Source organism: Suncus etruscus, chromosome 3 (genome assembly GCF_024139225.1).
Source record: "Suncus etruscus isolate mSunEtr1 chromosome 3, mSunEtr1.pri.cur, whole genome shotgun sequence".
Lineage (NCBI taxonomy): Eukaryota > Metazoa > Chordata > Mammalia > Eulipotyphla > Soricidae > Suncus > Suncus etruscus.
The window spans coordinates 67,533,917-67,561,684 of NC_064850.1; the positions used below are offsets into that span (position 1 = coordinate 67,533,917).

Sequence of the window (27,768 nt, forward strand, 5' to 3'; positions counted from 1 at the left end):
CGACCCTACACGCAGAGGGGGGCCGCGTCCACCGATCCCCAAGCTCGAGCACGCCTGTCGCGCCGCGCCGCGCCGCGCCTCGGCCCGCGCGCCCGCACAGCGCGGAGCGGCATCGCGCGTCATTGCGCGGCACGGCACGGCACGGCGCGGGGCTCGCGGGGCGCGCGCGGGGGCGAGCAGCGGGGCGGAGGCGCCCAGGCCACACCCATCGCGCGCGGGTCCCGGGTTTGCGCGTCGTCCGTCCGCCGCCGCTCGAGCCTGGGCGCAGCGAGCAGCAGCGGGAGGGAGCGCGGGTGGGGCGCGGGTCGGGCCGCAGCGCGAGGCAGCAACGGGCCGCAGGGCAGCCGGGCCGGGCGGGGCCGGCGCAGCGACCATGATCGCTTTGTTCAACAAGCTGCTGGACTGGTTCAAGGCCCTTTTCTGGAAGGAGGAGATGGAGCTCACGCTGGTCGGGCTGCAGTACTCCGGCAAGACCACCTTCGTCAACGTGATCGCGGTACGCGGTGGTCTCGGGGACGGGGTGCCCGGCCCGACCCCGCCCGCGCCGCGCCCTGGCCAGTCCGTGGTGGCCGCCAGGCAGGGCCGGGCACGGCCCGCGCGGCGGGGGAGGAGCAGGCCGGCCGGGGCGCTCGGGGCCTAGTACGGGCCCGTGGGGGGCCCCGGCGGCGGGGTCCCCCGGGAGGGGAAGGAAGGAAGGAAGGAAGGCGCGGCACGGTGGGGGCGGGGATGCCCGATGACCGGGACCCACGCGCCCTGGTCACGAGACAGCCTGGGTGGCGACCCGACCCGCCGCGGGTACGGGCTCCCTCGGGCCCGCACGAGTGGGCATGACGGGGCGAAAGTGCCCGGGCCTCCCTGCACCGCGCCTCGCCCAGCAGCAGGCAGTTTGGAGAGGGGGGCCTCGCTGGGTCAGCCAGGACTCCGCTGAGGGGTCTGAGGCAGAAGGGAAGAACCCCCTGGGGACACCCACCACCACCACTGCGGAGGCCTTAGGCTTTATCCCACACCCCTCTCCTGGACACTTGGGGACAGATCGCGGGGGGTCCTGGAAGGTCCCCGTACCAGTCGGGGAGCCCAGAGTCTCCTCCTGGCTCAGAAGTTGCAAGAGGAGTGGCCGAGACCAAAGGATGAGTTGGAGGGGCGCTGCCCACTTAGGGGAGGGCCAGGTGGAGCGCTGCTCCGGGGCTTTGGGGTACCAAAAAGCTTACATCGCGTTGAGGCTGTAAGCTTTTCAGTGGCAGGGGAGTGGAGGGGAAGGAGTTAAAAAAAATCTCTCCCCAAAAGGGGAAGATGGGCTCCAGGGTGTGGGAGCTGAGGCTGCATAATGGCCTCCGAACCAGGCTGCCACTGGGCTGGGGGTGGGGGGCGGCTGGTCCTAGTCTCCCCTGCCCTCCCCATCCAGATCACAGCTGTTGTCTGGGGTTGGCCAGAGACCTGCCAGAGGCTCCTGCCATCTCGGGCAGCAGAGGCATTCGGCCATCTGGCCACTTTCACCTGCAGGGGCTGTGCAGGCTCGCAGTAGATGTGTCTGTGTCTCCCCCCACCCGCTGCCTAGGCCTGGATGCTTTGCCTGCCTGAGGTGGCCTGGAGGGTCAGCAGCCTGCAGTCACAGGGCCGGCCTAGTGTCCTTTCCTGCCTGCAGATAAAGCTGCTGCTGTCCCCACCCTGGCACGCAGCTTCTCTCCCAGCTGACTTGTGCCCGAGGCTCCCAGAGACTCCCTGGATAGACTTGGCACTGCCATGGGTTTGGGAGCAGAACATGGGGCCTGCTTAGCTATCTTGCATCCCCAGCCTAGACGACTCGGCTTCCAGGCTTTTCCATCGGGGAGATGCAGAGGGAGGTAAAGAGATCTGGGAACTGCAGCGCTGAGCGCCCAGCCAAGCTGTTTCCTCATTGACTCCTGGATCCCGGGACCCAGGTGGAACCAGTTAGAGGATGAAGGAAGAGGGGGGGTGTTCTTAAACCAACAGCCCCACCAAGGACTGGGACCCTGGCTGGGAGCAGAACTTGAGGCTCAGATCTCCTTGACAGGCCCTGGTGGAGCTATGATGCACAAGGAAAATTCCCCTCCCAGACCTGGCTTCCCCATATTTGACATTTAATTTGCCACCTCAACTGGCAGATCCTGAAAAGTGCTGAAGTTCCCTCCCAAGAACTTCCCCTGTGAGCTCTGGGGGAGGTCTCACCCCTGCCATTGACTCTCAGGAGAGGCGTTTCCGGGAGGAAATGAAGAGGCAGGACCTTGCCCAGCCTCTCCCCACGCCCACTGTTGCCCACTTCAGACCCATCCCCATCTGCTCTATATGTTTGTTGGTTTGGCCCCTTGGTCCCCAGCTTGCGCCCCCACCCCACCCCTAGACCCTTGCCCTTTGCTTTGCCCCCCTGCCTGGCCCAACTAGGGTGCAAAGAATTTAGTTTGGTGCATGTGGATCCCAGCCAGCCCGGCGCGATGGGCCGGCGCGATGGGAAACAGCAGCACAGGCTCAGCTTTTCCTCTTAGCCATCACTGGCTGCAGAACTAGTTGCTGCGCTAGGTCAGGCCCATCCAGTTCAAGGAGGCCAGGGCTCAAGTCTCTAAGGCTGACTTTGGGAAGAGTTGGTCCCAGGGTAGACTCAGGAGGGATTTGGGAGATTCATCCTTGGGGGGCAGCACAAGGTGGACTTTGAAACAAGGGCTGGAGGTCCTAGAACTACAGAGACCTTGAGAGTGGGCCTGGCGACGGAGGATTGGGGTACAGGCCTAAGTCTGAGACAGGAAACCACAAGATACTGCAGGGGCTGGTCCTACCTCGAGGGAGGGGCTGATTGGCCAGACAAGGAAACCAAGTCCTCATCTGTTTCCCACTGTGCCCCTTTTAACAGCTGAGCTGGAGATACCGGTACTGGGGGCTGACCCCCCACGGTCTCCCTGGCAACTAACTACCTTGCCAAGGTCACAGTGAAGGTGTAGGCCTGTGAGCCCGAGAGCTCGAGTCAGTTACCCTGGGAAGGAGAGACCCTCACTTCTTTACAGAGGAAGCCTCGTGGCCCAAGAAGATCCCCGCGCCCTGACCCCATCTTGCCACCTCCTGGCAGCAGGGCTATCACGTCCTGAGTCTCCTGGGTGGCCTGGGAGCACTTCACCCTAGCAGGTGCCACACCAGCATCCCGGGGCCATTCTGCTGGGGTTTCTCCTAAGCCCCAAGATACGACAGGGTTTGAGGTGCTTCCCTTGTCCACGGCTGTTTCTGTCCTCCCCCCCCCCCCCCCACCACCATCCTGAGATCCTGATCCTGTGATTCCTCTAGCACAACCCAAGATGACCCCTGAACACAGAGCTCTGAGTATTGCTGAGTGTGACCCCAAAAATATACAAAAGAAAGACCAGGGTCTTCACCTGACTTCTACCCAGCGGACCTTTCCTCTGCCTCTGTGATTTCTGACTTGGGGGAGGCAGAGGGCCCTTGCATCTTTTGGCTTTTTTTTTTATAATTATCTTTATTTAAACACCGTGATTACAAATATGATTAAGTTGTATGATTACAGTCATGTAAAGAACACCCCCCTTCACCAGTGCAACATTCCCACCACCAATTGCATCTTTTGGCTTTAAACCAGTGCCCCTTTCCTCAGAGAAGTGAGCCTCACCTGACATTCACACCCAGACTGTGTGGTTTTGTGGGCACAGGCCTTACTGTGGCATGGGCGACAGCAACCCTCACACTGGTCTGGGGTCTTGGCAGTTAAGGTACAGCAGTTTCTACAGATGCCTTCTGAGAGGACCTTGGCAGGCCCTGCTAACCAACAACACCCTGAACCCTTGCCAGTGGTCAGCACCCTAGATTCTGTTTACATGATGAAATGACTCCATTACCAGTTCACAGAATGCAATCTTCCCCATCAGGTCCTGGGCTAAGGAGAGTCCCCATTCTTCAGCCTGCACCCAGAATATCGCATATGGGAACATGGCAATGACCTTGGAGGGAATTTGGTCTGACCTCATTTGAGGTTGTGGCTAGTTGAGGATAATCTGGAGACCTTGGGAGACAAGGCTGTGAGGGAGGAGTGAGAGTGCTGGGGGGAAAGTGGGTTACGGGAGTAATCTTTTCTGACAACTTCCTACTGCTCGGCCCACTTCCTGCTCTCTCCGACATGCTCCTCCCAGTCCTTTTCTCTGGGGACCCACCAGTTTATAGCTAGATCAGAGTTGGGGTCTGTGTAACCTAAGGGAGGCCATGTGCATGCATATATACACACAAACACACAATCACAAACTCACTGACACACACACAATGGCATACATTGGCATAATCACACACACTGACAATCACTGATATACACATACAAGCATACACACTAACACGCATATACATGATCATTGACTACATACATACTCATACATACGTGTTCATGCATACTCATATTCAGGTGAAAACATGCACTCATTATACATATATGTTCACAACCATATACATGTTCATACACGTAACTCACAAACACTCACACACACACATCCTCACATACACACAAACACGCACTTACACTCATGGCACGGGGGGAAGGCTTGGGTTGGATCGTGCTGTGTGGGTGGCCCATGTCCCTTCCCGAGCAGTGGCCAGAACATCACATCTCTGCTATAGCTTTAAAATTCTCTGTGTCCTTGGGGTCTCCAGAGGTCAGCAAGGCACCTTGCTGGTCCAGAGAGTTTTGGGGCCCTGGGGGGGGGGCTTTTCATTCACAGGATACGAGGTGGGCAGGGTGCACCTGGCTGGTCACTTCTTCCAGCCTTCTAAAGCCCCAGAGAGCCCTGTCCCCTCGCACCCCTGAGAGTCTCTGGCCCGGCATCTGTCACTCTCACTGCCTGGGTGTCCTGCAAGGTGGTCCAGGCAGGGCACTGGCTGCAGGACCCCTCCCAATGCTCACTTTCCCTCCAGTCTGGACAGTTCAACGAGGACATGATCCCCACTGTGGGCTTCAACATGCGCAAGATCACCAAGGGAAACGTCACCATCAAGGTGTGCTGGAGGGCATGTGGGGGGCACAGGAGGGTGAGGGGTGAGGGGGCACAGAGGGATGGAAGTCAGGGACTCAAGGTCATCCATCTGCCACTGCCACTTCTCCCTCTTCTCTCAGCTCTGGGACATTGGGGGCCAACCTCGTTTCCGCAGCATGTGGGAACGCTACTGCCGCGGTGTGAGCGCCATTGTGTAAGTGCCGGGCTGGAAGGGGGGGGGCACGCATGGGGACACAGGTGGGGGTCTGGCTCAGTCTTGCCTGGTTCCCAGCTGCAGGGATCTCAGAGTGTGAAAACATGAGTCATAGTCAGGGTGCAGGACCCACTGCCCCTGTGACACCCCCCCTGCCACCATGTCAGCAGCCTGAACTGTGTGACTTAAACAGCACCGTATCCTGCTTCCTTGTGACTGGGGCAGTGGATAGTCCGCACAGTGGCCCTTGGGTGTCGCTCCCAGAAATATTGGGAAACCATGTGGTGTACCCTAGGCGTCTAGGGTCAAAGCAGGTGCCCCAGTCTTGGAGCCATCCCCTACCTCTATCTCTGCCTTTTCTTTATTTGGGTAGGGGTGCAGGTTGGAACCACACCACACAAGGGGGCTATTCCTGGCTGTGCTTGGAGGACCATATGTGATCCAGGGGTCAGATCCACATCAATCTCAAACAAGACACATACCCCCCCATGCTGCCCATCTCTTTTTTTGGGGGGCACACCTGGCAGTGCTCAGGGGTTACACCTGACTCTCTGCTCAGAAATCTCACTCCTGGCAGGCACGGGGACCATATGGGATGCTAGGATTCGAACCACCCTTGGTCCTGGGTCGGCTGCTTACAAGGCAAACGCCCTACTGCTGTTCTATCTCTCCGGCCTTGCTACCCATCTCTTCACTAACTTTGGGGAGTTAATTTTGGGCCACACTGGGTAGTACTGGCTCTGTGCTCAGGGTTACTTCTGGCTTGGGGGGACATATGGGGTTCTGTATCCAGCCTAGATAGCCTCTAGATGCTAGGCAAGCACCCTACTCACTGAACTATCTCTCAGCTCCCTTTTTTTGACATTGGGAAAAGCCTGCAGTGCTTGGGTTATTTCTGACTCTGTGCTCAGGGAAAGCATAGCACTGCATTATCTCTCTGGCCACTTTTCTTTATTGGGAAGGAGGGTTGGGTTTTGGGCTACCTCCAGTGGTGCTCTGGGATTACTTCTGACTCTCTGCTCAAGGATTGCTCCTGACAGGACTCAGGGAACCATATGTGTCAGGGATTGAACATGGGTCAGCTGCATGCAAGACAAACGTCCTATGCAGTGTACTATCACCTCTAATTTTTGTTCTTGGCCTGTTTTGGGGGGGGATTCTGTGTATACTTATTTGGGGCCATACCTAGCAGTGTTCAGGGGCCATTCCTAGTGGTGTTCTGAGGCATTCTGCAGTATTAGGGATCAAACCTAGGCCTCCAACATGCAGAGCTTGCTCAGCCTGTTGGTTTCTCTAGTCCAATCCTGGGTTTTTTTTTCCAACAATATTATTAAATTTTAGATACCATGATGCACATATTTAGACACACATAAAATGCACCATGTTCATGATAGGGTTTTATGCATACAATGCCCCAAACCCACACCCTCCACCAGCGTGTCTGCTTCCCCTACCCAATCCCAACCCATGTCCTGTGCTAATAATAAACTAAGTTCTGTAGATCAATAGTCTCAGTTTCTGTTGATACCATGTTCTTTATATTCGGCATGTGTGAGATCATCTGTACCTACCTGTCTCTAACTTTACTCAGCATGATCAGTTCCAGTTCCATCCACACAGCAGCAATTGCATGACTTTCTCCTTTCTCACAGCTGAGTAGTATTCCACTGTGTACATGTACTGTAGTTTCTTTGTCCAGGCAGCTGCTCTTGGACATTTTTGTTGTTTCCAGTTCTCTGCTCTCCTGATTTTTCAACAATGAAAAATCTGTATGAAGTCCTTCATCCTGTATGAAGTCTTCTTTCAGTCAGCTGCACCCTGCCCTGCAGCAACCCAAATCAAAAGGGACTACTGGGGCTAGCGCTGTAGCACAGAGGGGAGGGTGCTTGCCTTACATGTGGCCCACCCCGGTTCAATTCCTCGGCATCCTATATGATCAGCCTTGCCCTGTCAGGAATGACTCCTGAGCATAGAGCCAAGAGTAACACCTGAGCACTGCGGAAGTGGTCCAACCACCCCCATCCCACAAACTTACCTGGTGGCTTTGTCTCATATGTAGGGTTTTTGGGGACAGGATATTGGCAGGCCCCAGGAGGGTCCCAACACTTCCCCCAAACAATCCCTCAGCACCTGCTCTGAACCAGGCCAGGCCGTGCTAAGACCCAAAGGTGACTCAACCCCTCCAGGCAGCCCTTTCTCCACTCCTGCTCAACCTCAGGGGTCATGCTTGTCCCCACCCACCTTCCCAGGTACATGGTGGACGCTGCAGACCAGGAGAAGATTGAAGCTTCCAAGAACGAGCTGCACAACCTGCTGGATAAGCCGCAGCTGCAGGGCATTCCGGTCAGCACCCCTGGCTGCCCCTGGGAGGGGGGTGTCCTCTGTCTGGGGACAGGCCAGACAGAGGATGGAGGCTGAGCCTGGCCCCAGCTGCCCTCTACCCCGTTCTTGTCGCCCCTTCTCTGTAGGTCTTAGTCCTGGGGAACAAGCGGGACCTCCCAGGAGCACTGGATGAGAAGGAGCTGATTGAGAAGATGTGAGTATGGCATTCTCAGTGCTCCCCCTCCCCACGCCTACCCCCCACTCCCAGACACCCACGTGCCTGGCTTTGGCTATTCTCAGGATATACCACATGGGGGCGGCAGAGTCCACATTTCCAGGAGCCATTTCCACCAGCCAACCCTGAGCTCCCCCGTTCTAGCTCCTAAAGTAGGCGGGACCCCCCACTCCCCGCTGCCTCTTGCAGACCCTACCCCGCAGCGCCTCCTCTGTCTCCTCCAGGAATCTGTCTGCCATCCAGGACCGGGAAATCTGCTGCTATTCCATCTCCTGCAAAGAAAAGGACAACATTGGTGCGTGGGTTGTGGGTGCTGGGAAGTGGACCCCCGAGAGGTTCCTCCTCGGTCATTAGTGCACGGATTGCTCATCGGAGCTTCTCCCAGCCTGGCTGTGATTCTGGGGAGCCCAGAAGCACCCAGGCTCGGAGACTTGCCACAGCAGCCAGCATGGGGCACGTCCTTCCTCCCTGGACCCTTGCCTCCCCTGAGTGGGCTTGGAAACCCGTCACACACAGACACACACACAGAGACACACACACACATATGCACACACACATCACCTCCTCTCGTCTTCCCCAGACATCTCCCTACAGTGACTTATTAGAACACTCAAAGTCACAACACACACACACACATGTACACATGCACACATCACCTCCTCTCGTCTTCCCCAGACATCTCCCTACAGTGACTTATTCATCACTCAAAGTCACACACACACACACACACACACACACACACGTCACCTCCTCTCTTCTCTTGTCCCCCCCAGACATCACCCTACAGTGGCTTATTCAACACTCAAAGTCACGGAGAAGCTGAGAGCGCGGCCTGCGCACCTCGGACCCGGGAACGTAGTGGTCCCGCACCGGAAGCCGAGCGCCCACCACCCCGCCCTGGCCTCAGCCCACCCACGTCCCTTGGCGTGGGGAGGGCCACTGGGGCTCTGAGTCAAATTCTGCTGAGGCTGAAACTCCTGTTTTTATTGTAAAATAAACAGCCCCGGTCTGGTCCCTTAACCTCTCCCCGGCCCCTCCACGCCCCCAGCCCTGCCCTTGTCTCCCCGGCCCCCCCACTTCCCGTTCCCTTCAATACTTCTGTTAGTGTCCTGTGTGTACAGTATATATATGTATATATATTTTAATTTTTTAATTTAAGCAAAGACTAAAATCAACCATTTGATGCTGCAGGGGCCAGTTAGGATCTGGGCAGGGGTAGTCCGGAGCAAAAGAGAGAGAAAAGCAGTAGGGGTGACTGGGGGCAAGTTCAGATGGGGCACAGTGAAGGCTGGCACAGGGGAAAGGGGCAGAGACAGGTATTAGCTGGACACTGGTGCCACCCTGCCCATGCCAGGTGGTCCCACTGCCCAGCCTGGCCTGTCTGCAGCTTGTGAATGTCCCAGGGGGTAAGGTGGGCCACTACGGACAATGGGGCCAGCGTCTACCAGGTGGGGTGCATGGGGAGACCCGAAGCCAGTGTCACGCCCAGCAGCCTCCCTGCCCACTCCAGGCTCTCCACGCCCCCAGGGCCCGAGACCCGGGCCACCTCATTTTATGTTCCCATTCCGCAGAGTTGCACAGGGAGAAGGCTCGGCACGGGGTGGTCTTGAGTTTTGTTCATTTAATTTAATGATTTGTAAAGTGATGTCCCTCTGCCTTTTTTTACACTTTCCGGCTCATATTTAACCTCTGTTTGGAGAACGATTCTTGTAACTGTACATTTTTTGCCTCCTAACAATGAGAATAAACGACCAATTTTGTGTTGGGGGGCTGTATGGTGGGTATGTTTCTGGAGGCGGCCTAGAATGACTGACAGACACCCCCACGTGCCCCAGAGGGGCAGGCCCCAGCTCAGCAGGGACACAATGGCACCTCACAGCGCCTCTAACTTGTGTCTGCCTGTCTGTTGTGGGCCCCAGCGCTGGGCTTCCAAGAACACTGGACTGGGGCAGGCGTGGCCATAGGAAAGACTGACCCCCTTGGCCCAAGACTGGCCTTTTTTCTTCTGCTGGTTCTAGACTTAGATCCATCCACCCACCCAGAGGGCAGATTCCCAACCTCCAGGATCCAGGCTTCTCTCCTGGTAACCCTGCTCAGAGGCTGTGCCCCCCTTCTTGCCAATGCCAGCCCCACTGCAGCATTTGGAGCCTCCCCCCACCCTCAGGACACTCTGGCATGCCTTCCTACAGCTGCAGCCTCTGAAGCTTGCAGCCCTGCTGGCCCATAGGTCCGACAGCCATCTTGACCCAGTTTGCAGAAGCTCCGCCTCCCTGCTCAGCCCTCCCTCCGCTCTTTGGGAAGTGGAGCAGAACATGCCAGGCCCCTCATCTGCCTCTGCAGAGAGCAGGACCCCACACTTCCGGGACTGGGGTTCTGCCGCCTAGATCCTGGCCTCTGAACTAACCCAGTCCACCACCCCCTCCTGTTCCCTTTGCCAATCTTCAGAGAACACCCGCCGGGGCGGGAGCACCTGTCACTGTAGGAATTTCAGGCCAGGCAAATTTGGGCAAATGGGCAAAATGAGTGTCAGAGTTTCTCCGGAAAAGGAACTTCCCTTCAAGGCAGAGAGATGGTTCCGAAGGCTGGGGTGCATGCCAGGGCCCAACTTCCATCCCCAGCATCCCCTTTGTAGCCACAAAACAAACCAACCCCGGCATTTGAGAAACAGGGTGGAGAGGTTTCTGGGTTGCTTCCTACCAAAGGCCTGGTCCTCCAGGACAGACCCCTGGTCTCCAGCATGCACAATTCTCTCAGCCTCTGAGCTCTGGGCAGGAGCCAGTCTCAGCAGCAAACTGCACACTGCATAGAGGTACTGAGTAGTATAGGGCTATACACACAGGTACTGGACAAAGCCTGAAGCTGTGCACAATAGGTGCTGAACAAAACCTTGCAGCCATGTACACAGTAGGTACAAAATGCAACCTTACGCACAGTGGGTGTCAGATGTGTGAACACTAGGTTTATAGCTGTGCACAGTAGGGACCAAATACAATCTATAGAACCTGGTAGAGGGGGGGCAAGGGCTATAGTCCAGCAGGTTGGGCATTTGCCTTGCATGCAGGCAACCTAGGTTGATTGCCAGGAGTCTATGGGGTCCCCAAACTTACTGTAAGTGATACCTGAGCACAGAACCAGATGTGGCCACCTTCCACCCTCAAAAAAAAAAAAAAAAAACTGGGCTGGAGCGGTAGCACAGCGGTAGGGTGTTTGCCTTGCATGCACCTGACCCAGGAGAGACAATGGTTCGAATCCCCACTTTCCATATGGTACCCCAAGCCAGGAGCGATTTCTGAGAGCATAGCCAGGAGTAACCCCTAAGAGTCACCAGGTGTGACCTCCAAAAAAAAAAAAAAAAAAAAAAAAACAGACAAAAACAAAACCTAGTAAAGCCCTGCAGATAGAGGCCATAAGTCAGTGCATCTGCCTGTATCTGACTATGTCTATATCTGTGTCTGATTAAAATGCTTGAGCTCTTCCCTGCCCAAGCCCATATGAAAGGCAGAGCACCCTGGCCAAGTTTGCTGTGCAGAGTTGGGGCACGGGAGGAGCCATTGCTGGGCCTAGGCCCCTCGTTCCAATGGGAAAGGGCAATTCCCATTTCACAGAGGCAAACACTAAGGCAGGTTCCAAACCCTGAGAAGGGAACAGCTGAGCTGGTCCTCATTGCCAAGCGCTTGAGCCAGGCCATCCCAACTGGGGGGTGTGTGGGCAGGCTGGGAAGAGGTCCTGGCCCTGACCACAGGGTCCATAACTGGTCTCAAACATCAGTGCCTCCCAACACCCCAGCTCCAGACCCCACCATGCCTCTGTTCCCCAGGACAACAAACACCACATTGTTTCGGGCTGCGGCCTCCAGCCCGTGGCTCTCCCCCAAGGCCTGCAGGGTGGCTCATTTTCAAGCTGCTCACGCTGCCTGGGGGCCGGAGACACCCCCCTGCTCTGAGCTGGCCAAGCAGCAGGAGAGGGCCAGGGGTGTCCCTGAACAAGAAGAAGCTGAGCTGGCCCCAAGCCGCCTATCCCCAGCCTCACGCTGGCCCAGGCTTCACCTCACTTCACCCAGTGTCATCCCATACCTCAGTGGAAGTTAGGGGTATAAGTAGGCTTCAGTAGAGGAGCTGCAGGGGTGCAGGGCCTGTGGAAGCTTGCAGGCTTCCTCTGATTCCCTCTTCAAGGGCCTGCTGTGGACGGTGGGTGCTGGAGCCACAGAGCAAGCGAATGCTGGCAGCACCATCACTTAGCAACGCCTCCTTCCCTCTGGCCCAAAGGCCCTGGGGGTGGGTGCCAGGGAACAAGGAGGGTATGTCAGATGGGGGCAATAGAGGAGAGGAGCCTGGCCCCTGGGCTGCCCCTGCCCTCAACCTTGCAGACTAGGGACTCCCACACATATGTTCTGAGTGAGCTGGATTAGACAAACTGGAAAGGGCCATGCATGCTCGGAAGAGGGGATGGGTTCTGGAAAAAGTGGACTGGGGGTGGCAGGAATGTAGGGGTGTAGGCAGAATCGTCCTCCACTTGACCTTGGGCCAGCTTCTCAGGGCTGAGGCGCAGAAGTGGCCCTGAGACAAGTCCAGGGGGAGAAGTTGAGGGTGTGTGGGGTGAAGATGGGGAAAAACAGGGTTGGGGAGGCAGGGCAGGCTGGGGACAGGCAGCTGGCTCGGGCCTCTGCAGACCAAACAGTCCCCTCTAAGAAATGGAACAAGAGCTGCTCTGAGAGTGGCAGGAAGCTGCTGCCCTCGCTCCTGTGGGGGCTCAGAGGGCGGGGAGCAGGGCTGGGGGACTCCAGAGAGAGAAACTTGCAGCCTTGGGACTTTCCGGGGGGTGGGGCTGAGCTCAGACCCAGAAGAAGATTGGGCTCTGAGCACCCTGGGCCCTTCATTTGTCTGACTCAAAGTTATAGGGTTCGAGGATGATCAGATAGTACTATGGCAGGGTGTTTGCCTTGCATGTGAGTGAGCTGGCTTTGGTCTCCAGCATCCCATAAGGTCTCCTGAGTCTCATTGATGATCCCTAAGTGAAAAACAAAGAGGGACCCCTGATCACAGCCAGTGTGACCCCAAAATAAAACAAAACAAAAGACAAAAGCTATTGGACTATGGGGGGAGGGAGATACACTTGCTGAACACTTGCTTTTTAGGGAGGAAGCCAGGATTCCATCCCAGACACTCCTAGTTCCCCTTGTCACAGATGGGAGGCCCCGAACATCCAGCTAGAAATAAAGTCCACAGGCCCTGCCAGATAAAGAAAATAAAATCAATAAAAAGTTAGAGACCTGGGTGTTGTGTTACACCTTATTTTATCTAAATCAAAGTTTATCCCTGGTTTCTTTGTATCTATTTGTTTACAACTTGGTTTCACCCAAAATAAAGATTGTCTTACTTGTAAACCTGGGTGGGTTTACTGCCCCACCCAGGGGTGATCTTTGTACTCAATAAAAATGGTAGTTCTGGTAGGCAGTGAGCTCCATACAAGGGAGAAGACTGTCAGACTACATGTGTTTCACCCTCAGCCTTGTCTGGATTGTTTCTTGTGCAACCCTGATTCAGATCCAATCACCTGGGTGTGAAGATATGGTGTGTGGGGTGATTTTACAACTGGCGCCCGAACCTTGGACTGACTTGAACCCTGGACCCAAGAAGAAAACTGCAACAATGATGAGTGCTTTGGCCTGTGGTGGCTTGTCACCGCTTTTTAAAGCTGGACTGAGAATGGAGAGCCCAGAACATACATGGCGTCTGTTCTGAACACAGTAGAGGCTCCTTCAGGTGGGACATACACTAGAAAGGGGGAGAGCTGAAAATTTGGAGCTCCCCAACAGAGGTCTAGGCACCTGGCCTTTCTCCTACCAAAGGTGCCTTTTCTGAGGACTGCGGCTTTCCAAACTGCAAATAGAGGTCACTGGTTAGAAAAAAGCCAGAAAGAACTCTCCTTGGAAAGGGACTGGTAACAGGCAGAGGAGTGGATTCCCCGCAACTCAGATTCCAGCCCAGACAACATTGGCAGCCTAATGCAGAAGGTGATGATGATGAAGAAGATGGAGGATCCAAGACCAGCTAAAGACCAATAAAGGAGAAGCTGTTTTTCAGACCTTCCAGCATCTTAACTTTGGTTCAGGTTAAATCTCTTGACTCTATTTGCATCAGTCATTGTCTTGCTGGTTAAATCGTGTTTTATCTGTATGGATCTTACTGTTTTGTTCTAAGCCCCACTGCAAACAGAAAATTTTGTATCTAACTTTAGTGCTTTAGTATTTGTTTGTATAATTCTGGGAACATGCATATTAGAGTTTTGAAAGTTCTCAGCTATCCTAGTGAATGTTTCTCAATTACTGTGATGTTTTATTGTGTATCTTATATAGCAACTTATTCTCAAATTATGTCTGAAAAAATGTTCTGATCTCTTTGTTCACAGAAGTCGATGGAAAAGGAATTTGGATACTATAGACTATCATTAATGTGCTCATTATAAGAATGTTTTAGTAAACTTACGTTCAAACTGTATATATCTGTGGAAATGTTCTTGTGATTTTTGTTTAATAAAATTTATGGAAAGGAACTCAGATGCTCTAGACTTGTATTACAGTGGTCGGTGTAAGAATGTTTAAGAATTTTCAAATTAAGAGGTGGGAGTGATAGCATGGAGGTAGGGCGTTTGCCTTGCATGCAGAAGGTCGGTGGTTTGAATCCCGGCATTCCATATGGTCCCCTGAACCTGCCAGGGACAATTTCTGGGCATAGAACCAGAAGTAACCACTGAGAGCTGCCGGGTGTGACACAAAAAGCAAAAAACAAAAAACAAAAAAAGAATTTTCAAACTAAGTGTATCTGCAGAAAGGTTCTAATGTTTATGTTCAGAGAAGTTTAAGAAAAGTATTGTGAGATGTGAAAAGATGTGAAAAAAGATGATTGTTTTGAGAATGATATATATAGTTTAAAATGTGATTCTATTACAACCAACTTTTACTGTGCCTATGCAAAATAACCACTTTTGCAAATTCTTTCTTGCCTCTAGCAGAGAACAATAGAACATGGCTTAGGGATCCTTCGATTTTTTGAACAAAAAGGGGGAGTTGTTGAGTTATACCCCTATTTTACCTAAAACAAAGTTTATCCCTGGTTTCTTTGTATCTTTTTGTTTACAACTTGGTTTCATTTAAAACAAAGATTGTCTTTTTTTGTTTTGTTTTTTGGTTGTTTGGGTGTTTTTGGCTTTTCGATCACACCTGGCAGCGCTCAGAAGTTACTCCTGGCTCTGCACTCAGAAGTCACTCCTGGCAGGCTCAGGGACCATATGGGATGCCGGGGTCGAATTGTTGGCCGTGTCCAAGGCAAACGCCTTCCCACTGTGCTATTTCTCTGGCCTAAAACAAAAATTGACTTACTTGTAAACCTGGGTGGGTTTACTGCCCCACCAGGGGTGATCTCTGTACTCAGTAAAACAGTAGTTCTGGCAGGCAGCGAGCTCCTTACTAGGTAGAAGACTAGCAGACTACATATGTTTCACTCTCAGCCTGGTCTGGATTATTTCTTGAGCAACCCTGATCCAGACTCGATCACCTGGAGATGGAGATATAGCTAGTGGAGTGATTTTACACAGGGCATGACTTGGACTTGGAGCACGAGCCACTGGTCCAGGGAGGCCATGGAGTATCAGAAAAGAAGCACAGGGCACGGAATTTCTACCTGGTTTATTGTTCCTCAGCAAGGAATTCTAGGAGTGGGACCGGGTCCCCAGAGTACACTAAGGGAAGAGAAAGAAAATTCCTGTCCAAAAGAAGAGAAGTGGGCAAGAGCCTGTCCAAGGGAAACAAGCTGAGCCATCAGGGTGTACCCCATATTCCAGCTAAAGACATAGGTCAGGTGGGGTCTGCTTCCAGGATACAGACAGACATGTTGACAGAGACAGACAGAGACAGAGAAAGAGTGACAGAGACAGAAATAGGGAGACAGAAACAGAGACAGAAAAAGTGACAGACAGGGAGACATAGAGAGTTGCAGGCAGAGAGAGACAGAAACAGAGTGATAGACAAAAAGAGATAAACAGAGACAGATTATAGAGACAGAGACAGACAGATGACAGAGTTGACAGACAAAGACAGGGAGACAGACAGCAATAGGGAGACGGAGACAGGCAGAGTGACAGAAAGACAGATATAAGGACAGAGAGGAAGAAAGAGTGATAGATGGAAAGTCAGAGACAAACAGGAAAAACAGACAAAGACAGTGACAGAGAAACAGAGACAGCTAAGGCAGAACCAGCCCAGGAGGGCGAACTCAGGTTCCTGCTGGTGGGATCAAGTGTCTATGTGGACAGTTCTGAGAACCTCAGTGTGTCCCCCTGTGCCCACACTGAGAAAACAGGGAGCAAATTGATTGCCAAGGGACAGCGAAAGGGACCTGTAACTCAGCCAAAGGAGCGGACCCATCTCTAGACAGCACGGCCTACAGGGATGGCCATGCCAGCCCCCAGCCCGCTCCCTCGCCCCTTCTGCAGGCTCAGCCTCAGCAGGGTGTGCCCAGGGGCAGCAGTGGTGGCGACTCCCTGGGCTTATGGAAATAGATGGACGAGGCCATCTCGGTGTTGCGCTTGCGCTCAGAGCCATCAGGAGCCGTTCCGGCACACTCCTCGCAGCAGCAGCAGCAGCAGCAGTCCAGGAAGGCCTGGCCCAGCGGGCGGCAGATGCACAGGAGCAGCACCGGGGTGATGGCGCCCTTGAAGAAGGTGGAGAACTGGTTGATGAGGCCCAGCAGGTCCAGCGTGTGACGGGAGAGCTCGGTGGCCAGGTAGGCCACCACCAGGTTGCACACGTTCTCGGGCAGGGCACACAGCGCGTAGACCACCACCAGGCCCACCACGGTGCTGTGTAGCTGCCGCTCGCACTGCCCATGCCTACCGGCCCGGCACTCGGCCTTCCTCTCTGGCGGCCCACGCACTCGCCATGTCACCAGCTGGCAGGTGACGGTGAAGAGGACGGGCAGGCAGAAGTAGCAGCCGAAGTACCACCACATGCGGGCATTCTGGTAGGTCATCACCAGCGAGTAGATTGTCTCGGGCAGGTTGGCCGACGGCTTCATGACACACGAGTCCACCGTGCCGGCTGGGGGAGCAGGCTCCCGAGCCAGCTGCCACAGCAGGAGCTCGGGCACGGCCAGTGTCATGGAGCCCAGCCAGATGACAGCTAGCTTGGCCAGGATGGACTGGCACCTCTCGATGGGCCTCACCACGGGCAGCGTGCTGGTGGCCGCGTGGAAGCGATCGATGCCCAGGGCACAGAGGCTGAAGGTGCTGACGCCCAGCGAAGACACCTGCGGGCAGATGTGAGAGTGTGGGAGTGACAGCAGGAAATCAGTGCAAGTGCAGGAGGGATGTGGGTCTCCACCACCCTTTCTGCTGCACTGAGTTGGCAAGTGGGAACTGTGCTGACCTCATACACCAGTCACCTCCCTTCACCTTGCCACTCTCTACAAACAGACTTTGCAACAGATTCCACAGGCCTGTTTCTCCCCGGGCCCTTTTGGCCAGCCAGGACAGAACTCGCTCAGCAAACACCCACACATGCACTTACACACGCGCACACACATGTATACCCCCACTCACACATGTGAACTACTCACATGCATACCTACTCCCCTGCCCTTGCACACACTTGTAACACTCACACGGGTCCACTCACTCACCCGCCCTCGCACCAATTCACCGAGTTCTACACCCACACACCTGAGCTCACAATCCCACACTCACACTCTTGCTCACTGACACCCGCACACTCACACACTCTCACAGGCGTACCCCCTACACCCTTGGTGTGACCATGAGAGAGAAGTCCCGGTCTCTCGCTGAGACTCAGCGACTCACACAGACTCTCTCTAGCTCACGCTCTGTTCACATCTTGCCCTCCTCACACTGCCCCTGGCTCTTAGGCTGTGAAGGAGCAGCCCAGGTCAGCTGGTGTCCACCTATCCTGAAGGCTCTGCTAAGCACAAGGAAGAAATACTCGCCACAGCAAAGAGACAGGAAAACAGGAGGGAGAGGGGGAACAGCACCAGAGTGAGCAGAGGGGGCGAGTGAGTCCTCCTGAGCTACTGTACTGTGCTCACAGCCCCTACCTTCCATCAGGTCTCCCCTCTGGCTGGGCCACAGTCTGGGCCTCTGAGCCCTTTGTGAGGCCTGCCCTTTCTTGGCAGCTTTCTGCCATAGGCAACACCACATTCTCTCCTTGCCCGCAGCTAGGAAAACATTTCACATTTTCTTCCGAGCCATGTTCTTGGCTCCTCCTGAGTCATCCCAGGATCCCCCTCTCGGAAGTTTTCAAAGGCAGCATGCTGGGTCCCAGATCTAGGCACTATCTCCACCTCCAGGATGTGTAGGAGGGCTACAGAGCTGGTGGGGAGCTTCCACTAGAGCTGAGGTTGTGGAGAACATTGTCAGGAGGGCCTGGCCTTCCTTACTCCACCAGCCACATAGGAATTAAGCCTGACTTGTTTCTCCCGGCCCAGAACAGTAAAACCAGAAACATTCGGGTCCCACTCATTCCTAGACATCACCCATTGGATCCATCAGACTTTCACACAAGTGGCTGCCATGTGCATTGAGGCTGGGATGCAAACTGAGGTCTCACAGGGAAGAACTGACCCAGGTCACTTCATTATGACCAGATCTAGTCTGTCCTGGTCCTGGTCTAACCATTCCCTGCTCACTGTGCTCTGAGGTCTGACAATGGATGGTCTCCAGTTGTCACGGAGCATCCTTAGGTGCTCTCTCCTTGGAGGGTAGGGGAGGACAGGACAGGGACATACCCACTGCTGAGCCTTCAAAATAGAAAACGATCACTAATTCACAGTGAATTAGCAACAGAATTTGGAATCAGATGGGGGGATCCTGAGGTCCAGATGCCTGAACCTGCTTCCCTCCCCTACCTGTGATACAGCATTGTCCATACTCAGAAGGCTTGGTAGCCATCACAGTGAGGCCAGTCATTTCAGTCCTCATAACTGACCCCACCTAACTCAAAAGGGAAAGACTGCTAACTTTCCGGTGACCTGACTGTGGCTTGCACAAAAACACATATATTGGTTATTGTTGTTTTTTTAGGGAGGAGCTGGGGCCATATCCAGTAATGTTCCAGGCTCTATGGTCCAGGAGTCATTGCCAGCTATGCTAATGTTGCTGAGATTTTATGGTATTAGTTGCATGTAAGACAGGCACCTTCCCCCAATACCATCTGGCTGGCCTTTATTGAGACATTTTGACCAAGTCTTGCTTAAGCTCTTCCAATGTGGCCAACACATCCAACAATGCCCATGTACTCATTTTAATGTGGACATTGCCTGAGGTGAGACAATGGTATATTTTGAGGTTGTAGAATTCCTCAGCTGAGCAAGCCATCTGGTCTACCCCTGTTTGAGAGCTAAGGAAATAGCAAAGACAAGCCTTGGCCTGAATGTCAGTGAGAGTTGAGGCTAGAGTGCTGTTCCCAATCCAATCCAATCCCAGCTCTAACTCCCAAAATCAGGTCTTCTCTTTGAGAAGAATTTAGTTGGTCACAGCAGATGGCAGCAACAATGTAAAGAATCACAGTGAGGAAGAGAGAAGGACCATCTTTCCTTCTGGTGCTTGAATGCCTGGAGAGCAAATACAATCTTGGTCTAGAGGATCTCACACATGAATACTCACTTACTTGCCCTCACACATATTCACACAGTCCTGCACCCATGTTAGGCTACACCTTTTTTTTTGGGGGGGGGGCACACCCGTAGATACTCAGGGGTTACTTCTGGCTATGCTCTCAGAAATTGCTCCTGATTTGGGGGAACATATGGGACTCCAGAGGATCAAACTGTGGTCTATCCTAGGTCAGCCATGAGCAAGGCAAATGCCCTACCATGCCCTACCACTGCACCACCACCCCATCTCTTGGTTACTCCTTATTTTACCCAAAACAAAGATCATCCGGGTTTCTTTGTATTTGTTTGTTTACAACTTGATTTCACCCAAAACAAAGATTGTCTTTTATGTAAACCTGGGAGGTTAGACTCAGAATAGCCGGAGCTTACTGCCCCACCTGAGGGTGGTCTCTGTACTCAATAAAAAAAAGTTCTGGCAGGCAACTTACAAGAGATACAAGATAGAAGACTGCCAGACTATACCCATTTCACCCTCAACCTGGTCTGGATTATTTCATGCACAAACCTGATTTAGATTCATTCACCTAGGGTTGGAGATACGGAATGTGGGGTGATTTTACACGCATACACCTGAGCTCACAATCTCACACTCACACACTCACTCTTGCCCACTAACACTCTCATACTCACACACACTCTCTCAGGCATACACTCCACACACCCCTCGCATGACCATGTGAGACATAGTCTTGGTCTCTCCGTGAGACTCAGCAACTCACCCTCACACAGTCTCTCACTCACACGTATGCCCACATCTTGCCCTCCTCATGCTGCCCTGGGTGTGGGACAAAATGAGAAATCGGCCTCAACACTGTTCCTGAGAAAACCACGTCTACCCAAGGCTTGCTTCCTGGCCAACCTCGTTCAACTGCTCCCAAGGCCAATCTCTTTCTCCAGGAGCTCTAGAAACCACTTGTGAGAGTGTCTCCTTGCCCTATTTGGAGCAGCAACAGAGAGCTTTGGGACCCCCCTCCACACCTCACATCTACATTGTGACGGACAGCGGTGGGGCATATGCTCACCTCCATGAAGGGCACGGCCCGGCAAGACACATCTCCCAGAAGCCTCTCCTTGGTGATCTCATTGAAGATGACAATGGGAAGGCAGAAGAAGAGCACAAGGAAGTCCCAGAGGGCCAGGCTGGCAAGAATCGAGTTCCAGGCGCTCTTAAGGTAGTAGCTGTGCCACACAATGCACATGACCGACAGGTTGCCAACAATGCCCACTGCAAACACCACCAGAGCCAGAAGCATGATGGCATAGGCACTGTAGGAGCTCTCGGTCACAGGGTACAGCGGGTTCCGGATCTGCAGCTGCTGTCCCAGCATACCACTCAGATTGCCCCTCTGCTCCTGCCCGCTGCCTGTGGTGTCGCCATCCTGGTCTAGGTTAAGGCTGGTGGTCACCACAGGCTTGGTAGGCTGCAGGCCACCAGGGTGGATGCGCCGGGGGTACTCAGCCCACTGCTCAGGCACATACTGCTGTACCCCCTTGGCATCCTCACCCTCTGTGCCCCTCTTGGACCGGCGCTGCTGACTCTCCTCAGACTCGGCTCTCTGCCTGTTCCCAAGCAGGGAGACATTCCCCGAGACTCCATTCAGCCCCACAGCTGGCATCACAATGAGAGACACGGTCAGCAGCCACAGCCACTGCATGGCCGGACTAGCGGGACACAGCAGCCGCTGGGCCCGAGTGTGGGTGGACGCGGGCTAGGGAACTGCGCTGCCTGGTCCGCCTCCTGTCAGGCGTCTGGCATCACTCTAGGGAACCCAGGCAGCTCCCTCCTTCTCCTCCTAGGGCTGGGCAGGGCCCTCTGCTGGACAAAGCACTCTTTGCTGCCCTTGTACCAGGCCTCCTGGGGTCAGAGCAGCAGGGCCCTGGAAAGAGACAGCCACCGTAGGAGGAGTGCTGCTGCCCGGAGTGCCCAGGAAGGGAGGGGCTGACCTTCTGTTGAGTCCACCTCGGAGCCTGTGGGCAGGGATCCTGCCTCAAAAGGAGCCTGGCCAGCCTCTGGCTTCACTGGGCTCAAAGAAGGTAGAGCTCAGTGGATTGGGGTTTTGGTTTGGTTTGTTATTAGGACTTTTTCTTTATTTCCTTTTTGGGGGGAGGTTGTTTGTTTGATTTTTGGGTCAACCTGGCGGTGCTCAGGGGTTACTCCTGGCTCTGCACTGAGAAGTCATTCCTGGCAAGCTCGGGGGACCATACAGGATGCTGAGATTCGAATCGAGTGGTAAGGCAAACACCTTATCACTGTGTTATCGCTCCACCCTGTTTATTTCCTTTTTTCTCAGATCAGATTAGAGGTCCCCAGAAAAGGTGAGGGGTGGCACTCACCCAATCCTAAAACATCCGGCCAGGAGAAAAGATAGACAGATATGAGCATAGAGAAACCTGCTGGACCCTCCACATCCAGAGTCCAGACCTCTTCCAGTGAGGAGCTTTCAGCCTGGAGAGATGGCACAGAGGCAGAGAGGCCGCTCCTCTTCCATGCCAGGGATATGAGCCAGGTGAGGGAAGACATGTGTGTTCATGTGTGCATGTGTGTGTATGTGTGCATGCATGTGCGTGTGTGCAGAGTAATGGATCGAGTGATTGGGGGCCCCTCACCCCAAGAAGCCTTTGGGATCTGGCAGGCCTTCCAGAGGAGGTGGTGTTTGAAGGAAAGTAGCTGTAGCACAAACACAGCTGGGTAGAAAGAAAGTCCAGGGGCCGGGTAGGTGGCGCTGGAGGTAAGGTGTCTGCCTTGCAAGCGCTAGCCAAGGAAGGACCGCGGTTCGATCCCCCGGCGTCCCATATGGTCCCCCCAAGCCAGGGGCGATTTCTGAGCACATAGCCAGGAGTAACCCCTGAGCGTCAAACGGGTGTGGCCCAAAAACCAAAAAAAAAAAAAAAAAAAAAAAAAAAAAAAAAAAAGAAAGTCCAGACAGAAGGAAGGTGCAGAGCAGGGTGGACTCAGGCCTGAACGCCTGGCTAGGAAGCTGGAATGCAGTTGCTCGAAACCATGACAGGGCTGGGTTGATGCAATAGGGCAAGAGGACCAGGAGGGAGTCAGGGTTGGTGGGGAAACCCAGGAACCCCAGCCTCACAGAGCCTGGGTGGGAAAAATCAAGACTGGGCCCAGGAATGGGGGACTAGTGAACAGGAGTGCAGGGAGGATGGCAAGGTCGAGTGGCTGTAGGTGGAAAGAATTTCCAGTGGGCTGTGGATAAGAAGGAGACAGGGAGAGATCAGCCTACTCTCAACCATGGTGGGAACAGAGTGAGTGAGGAATGGCACAGCCAACTAAGCATCCAGAGGAAATGGAAGAAAAATTAGGTGTATCAATGGGATACTACACTGTTGTTAAGAAAAATGAAGTCATGAAATTCACTTCTATATGAATGATATGGAGAGTATTCTGCTGAGTGAAAAGGTCAGTGGGAGAGGGAGAACATAGAATGATCTAATTCATTTGCGGGATATAAAAAAGCAAGATAGTATGGTAATAATATCCAGAGACAATGGAGATGAGGGCCAGGAGGACTGGTCCATGGTAGAAAGCTTGCCACAAATAGTGGGGAGTGGGGGTCGGAGAGATAGCATGGAGGTAAGGCATTTGCCTTGCATGCAGAAGGACGGTGGTTCGAATCCTGGCATCCCATATGGTACCCCAGGAGCAATTTCTGAGTGAAGAGCCAGGAGTAACCCCTGATTGCTGCCAGATGTGACAAAATAAACAAAAAACAACTTTACTTTTGGGGCCAGAGAAATAGCACAGCAGTAGGGCATTTGCCTTAGACGCAGAAGGACAGTGGTTTGAATTCCGGCATCCCATATGGTCCCCGAAGCCTGCCAGAAGCGATTTCTGAGCATAGAGCCAGGAGTAACCCCTGAGTGCTGCCCAGTGTGGCCCCCAAAAAACAAACAAAAAAAAATAGTGAGAAGTGCAGTTAGGGCAGAAAAGGGACCGCTATGACAATGATAGTTGGAAACCATCACTCTAGACAAGAACTGGGTGCTGAAAGGAAGTAAAGTGAAAGTACTATGCATGGTATCATATATATTTATATAAATATATGTAATATATAAATATATGTATATAAATTAGGTAAGGTGTAAATAAGGCTGCCCTGGCTTTGCATGCAGGGTCCAAGGTTCGAACCCCACAAAGCTGAACAGAGACCAGACCCCAAGGATCTCCAGAGGTGGATAAAATTAACAGAAACAAACAAACAACCTCAACAACCTACAGTTCTGTCGGTCTCTATCTCCATCTCTGTATCTCTTTGTGTACTACAGTCTCCGTGCTCAGACTGGGAAGAAGGTAGCTGAAGCACAGGTATGGTCAGAGCGAAAGTTGCCAACAGGCAGAGATGTAAAATTGGGTTTATGGGAGCAAAGTGGTGCCAAGTGACTTTACCAGGGGGCCACACCCTCCCCAGGGGTCCCCAAGTCTTTGGATAAAAAAAATTAAGACTCCCAATGTTGTATTAAATATTAATTATATAGTTGTAGGTGTTTATGGATGGATGGATGGTGAGGTCTTTCGTGGTCCGGCCTGGTGCCTGCAGCCCCTATGGCCTGGTGGGTCTGTAGATTTAGGATAACTGCGAGAAAATGATCCACAGGCAGTCAGGTGAAGTTTCAGGAGACATAAAGTTTTACTAATAAAGCTCTAACCGCCATGTACATATTTTTTCACATGGCCTCTAAGCTAACCAGCTTCTCTCTTGCTTCTCTGCATCCATGCTGTCTCTTATCTCTCACTCTGCTTGGTCTGTTCTTCCTCCTGCTTTTCCTGCTGAGTCTCTCTTTCACCCTTCCCCCAGACCACTTGAATTACCAACCACAGACCCCTCCCAGCTGTGGGAGGGTCTCACTATCCAGGAAGTTGGGGAGAAAAGTAACATCCCAAGAACTGCTTTTCTCTTTGCACAGAGACTAACTGAGCCAAACAGCCCCAGTCAGACCTCATCCCTCTCCAACACCAGTGACCCTTAGCAAGCTTTCACTGAAATGCCGTACCTCCAGCCAGGCACAGGAATGGGATATTTGAGCACACAAAGCATCAGCAACTGCTAAGCCCCACTGTTTATTCTCTTAAGTGTCTGTCCTGTGCTAAACAGAAAGATCAGACTTGTTCTTATATCAATGCCTAGGCTCAGAGAGGTAAAGTAACTAGTCCCAGGACACACACGTAGTGGACAGCTAAGAGCCACATGCAGCTTTATCTGCAGAAAGCAAGCCAAACTGCTAATTTTTATTTATTTATCTATCTGGTTTTTGGTTTTGGGTCACACCCAGCAGTGCTCACGGGTTACCCCTGGCCCTGTGCTCAGAAATCGCTCCTGGCAGGCTCAGGGGACCATATGGGATGCCGAGGATTGAATCTGGGTCCTTCCTGAGTCGTCCCTGTGCAAGGCAAATGCCCTACCACTGTGCTATCACTACAGCCCCAAGAAATGCTTTTTTTTGTTTTTTTTTTTTTTTGGGCCACACCCATTTGATGCTCAGGGGTTACTCCTGGCTAAGTGCTCAGAAATCGCCCCTGGCTTGGGGGGACCATATGGGACGCCGGGGGATCAAACCGTGGTCCTTCCTCGGCTAGCGCTTGCAAGGCAGACACCTTACCTCTAGTGCCACCTCACCGGCCCCGAAATGCTCATTTTTAAAACAGTTTTTATTTTTACTTTGTAATGTGAGGTCTTCCAACCAGAGCCTCACTGTGACGAGGTAAGTGTTCTACTGCCGAGCTACACCTCCGCTTTTCCAAGTGAACACTTAACCTCTCTTTGAGTGCCTCCAGATTTTCAGCTATCCTGAACTCTCGTGCCAAGAATGAGCACCAGGTCCTCTGCGCCACAGTCAGGCATGCGCCCTGGCAGAAAACCCCTATCTTGGGACTGATGTAAAGAGGGCGGAGAAGATGCCCCTTCCTCACACAGTAGGTGCTCAATAAATGCCTATGCCTGTTAAAATGTGCCCTGAGGGTTCAAAGTAGGGACTCAGTAACTGGCTAGTGCCTGAGAATATCGCCCCCTGTTGGTCTGGAATATACAACAGGTGTCCTATCATTATTCAGGCTCTGAAGGAATTGCCTCATGGGACCCAGACTACGCACAGGTGTTCAGCAATTGCCTAGGGTCTGAAAGGACAGCATCAATGCTGGTCTGGCATATGCAACAGGTGTTCAGCCATTGCCTAGTGTCTATAAGGACTATCCTGGAAAGCTCTGCGGCCTCCATGAGTTGGCTAGGACAGCCAGAGCATCTAAGGCCACTAGGTGGAAGCAGATGTCCATTGATGAAAGGTCAAGTCACCTGGTTTGAACCTAAAGCAACCCAGACTGCCCAAGCCCTGCCCACTGACTTCCAGCTGTCTGGTGTTTCTGAAAGGACTGGGCTGAGTGGGGAAGCCTAGGGGCACCTCAGGAGGATGGTGGGGATGAAGGCACCCCCTACCTCAGGGAGAAGCCTCCCTTGGGACCAAGCTGGCCTGTCTCCTCACTCTGAAACCTTGCCCTGATCCCTGGAGCCCCTCAGGAGTCTAGCCTGGGAGCCCCCTGGTGCCTATGCAGTTTCTCTAGGTGGGCTAGGTGGAAAGAGGCTTCAGCTTTGGGGCTTGACTGAGGTGCTGGAAAGTGGAAGTTGTTCCCAGAAGAGCTAACAGGTGTTGTATGGAGCTGTGTGTGACAGACTTGGGCCAAGTCCTGATTCTCTCTCCTCATCTGTGTCTTGGGGCAGGCCAGGGAGGAACCACTGAGCCCCCCATGAGCAGCTCTGCCTGGGAGCTACAGCCTGAACACTTGGGCCTCAGCTCATAGGCCTGGAAATGGGCTTGGGAGGCAGAGAGAGATGAAGTAAGGCTCCCTTGCCACCTTCCAGGCTGGAAAGGCACCTTTTCTGCAGCCAGCAACTTGCCAGGCTCAAACCCAGGAAGAAATAGTCCATGGGGGGTGGGGGGAAGAGTCTGCTGTTTCCATGACAGAAGAAAGAAAAAAGAAAGTACTTGGGGTATCCCAGAAAGATGAGGAATATTTGCGGCTTAGAAACAACCCTGTGAACTCTTATCCATGCTATTAATGGACAAAGAAATGTAATGCAGTAAAGGGAGGATACCTAGATCACTCTTGACCCAAAAGTTTAGAGAGAATAACAGAGAAGGAAAAAAAAAATCAAGGGAGGGGGCCGGAGAGATAGCATGGACGTAAAGTGTTTGCCTTGCATGCAGAAGGATGGTGGTTCAAATAGTGGCACCCATATGGTCCCCTGAGCCTGCAGGAGCGATTTCTGAGCATAGAGCCAGGAGTAACCCCTGAGTGCTGCCGGGTGTGACCCAAAAACAAAACAACAACAACAACAACAAATCAAGAGGATAGGAAGAAAATGAGAAAAGGAAGCAATGGGGAACAGGAGTTGGTTATACTGGCGATGTGGGAGAGTGATGTAGACACCCAAAGCACAGCCTCAACAACAGTAAAAACATGATTTCTAAGTTGCAACCACCAAACTTGGTAATGGGCCTGTCAGGTTGGCAGAGGAGATGCGGGTGGGGAAGAACTGGTGATGGAAGTAGACACTGGTGGTAGGATTAGTGTTGAAATATTCTATGCCTAAAACTCAACTATCAATCACTTATAAATTAAATCAAATGCTGTGGTTCTTTAATTAAAAATTTTGATTACATTAATTAAATCACATGTATTTAATTTAATTCTTTTGTTTGTTTGTTTGTTTTACCACATTTGGCAGCGCTCAGGGGAAACTCCTGGCTCTGTGCTCAGAAATCACTCCTGGCAGGCTCGGGGGTCCATATGGGATGCCGAGATTCAAATCACCATCAGTCCTGCGTTGGCCACTTGCAAGGCAAAGGACCTACCACTGTGCTATCTCTTTGGCCCTAATTCTTTTTATGTTGTTGTTTTGGTTTTTTTGGGGGGGCACACCAGGACACACCCAGTGACAGGTTATTTCTGCCTATGCACTCAAATTGCTCCTGGTTGGGGGACCATATGAAACGCCAGGAGATCGAACCGCAGTCCTTTCTAGGCTAGTGTTGTCAAGGCAGGCACCTTACCTCTCCATGCCACCGCTCCAGCCCCCCTAATTTAATTCGTGTGTGTGTGTGTGTGTGTGTGTGTGTGTGGTTTTTTTGGGGTCACACCCAGCAGTGCTCAGGGGTTATTCCTGGCTCCAGGCTCAGAAATTGCTCCTGGCAAGCACGGGGGACCATATGGGATGCTGGGATTTGAACTGATGACCTCCTGCATGAAAGGCAAATGCCTGGGCCCGGAGAGATAGCACAGTGGCATTTGCCTTGCAAGCAGCCAATCCAGGACCAAAGGTGGTTGGTTCGAATCCCAGT

The 27,768-nt window shown here is 53.0% G+C and overlaps 2 protein-coding genes across 2 annotated transcripts; one reads left to right on the forward strand and one right to left on the reverse strand.

The window, feature by feature from the left end:
* The first annotated feature begins 272 nt into the window (after positions 1-272).
* Positions 273-9,513, forward strand: ARL8A (ADP ribosylation factor like GTPase 8A). The gene is made up of 7 exons (XM_049770680.1): positions 273-496; positions 4,915-4,995; positions 5,114-5,187; positions 7,437-7,530; positions 7,656-7,723; positions 7,969-8,039; positions 8,518-9,513. The coding sequence occupies exons 1-7, from the start codon at positions 374-376 to the stop codon at positions 8,565-8,567; spliced, it is 561 nt and encodes a 186-aa protein (XP_049626637.1). The 5' UTR covers positions 273-373; the 3' UTR covers positions 8,568-9,513.
* A 5,900-nt stretch (positions 9,514-15,413) lies between these two features.
* Positions 15,414-21,165, reverse strand: GPR37L1 (G protein-coupled receptor 37 like 1). Its single transcript, XM_049770647.1, has 2 exons — positions 20,448-21,165; positions 15,414-17,046 (listed from the first exon to the last, which is right to left on the reverse strand). Exons 1-2 carry the CDS (start codon positions 21,078-21,080, stop codon positions 16,243-16,245), a joined length of 1,437 nt encoding a protein of 478 aa, XP_049626604.1. The 5' UTR covers positions 21,081-21,165; the 3' UTR covers positions 15,414-16,242.
* Positions 21,166-27,768: the final 6,603 nt, after the last annotated feature.

Bases quoted from the DNA above. Each gene is read 5' to 3' on its own strand.
- ARL8A (XM_049770680.1), top strand. From the start codon at position 374: ATGATCGCTTTGTTCAACAAGCTGCTGGACTGGTTCAAGGCCCTTTTC. The intron at 7,724-7,968 runs GTGAGTATGGCA...TGTCTCCTCCAG, and splicing joins AAGGAGCTGATTGAGAAGAT to GAATCTGTCTGCCATCCAGG. The intron at 8,040-8,517 runs GTGCGTGGGTTG...TGTCCCCCCCAG, and splicing joins CAAAGAAAAGGACAACATTG to ACATCACCCTACAGTGGCTT.
- GPR37L1 (XM_049770647.1), bottom strand. From the start codon at position 21,080: ATGCAGTGGCTGTGGCTGCTGACCGTGTCTCTCATTGTGATGCCAGCT. The intron at 17,047-20,447 runs GTGAGCATATGC...ATCTGCCCGCAG, and splicing joins GGGCCGTGCCCTTCATGGAG to GTGTCTTCGCTGGGCGTCAG.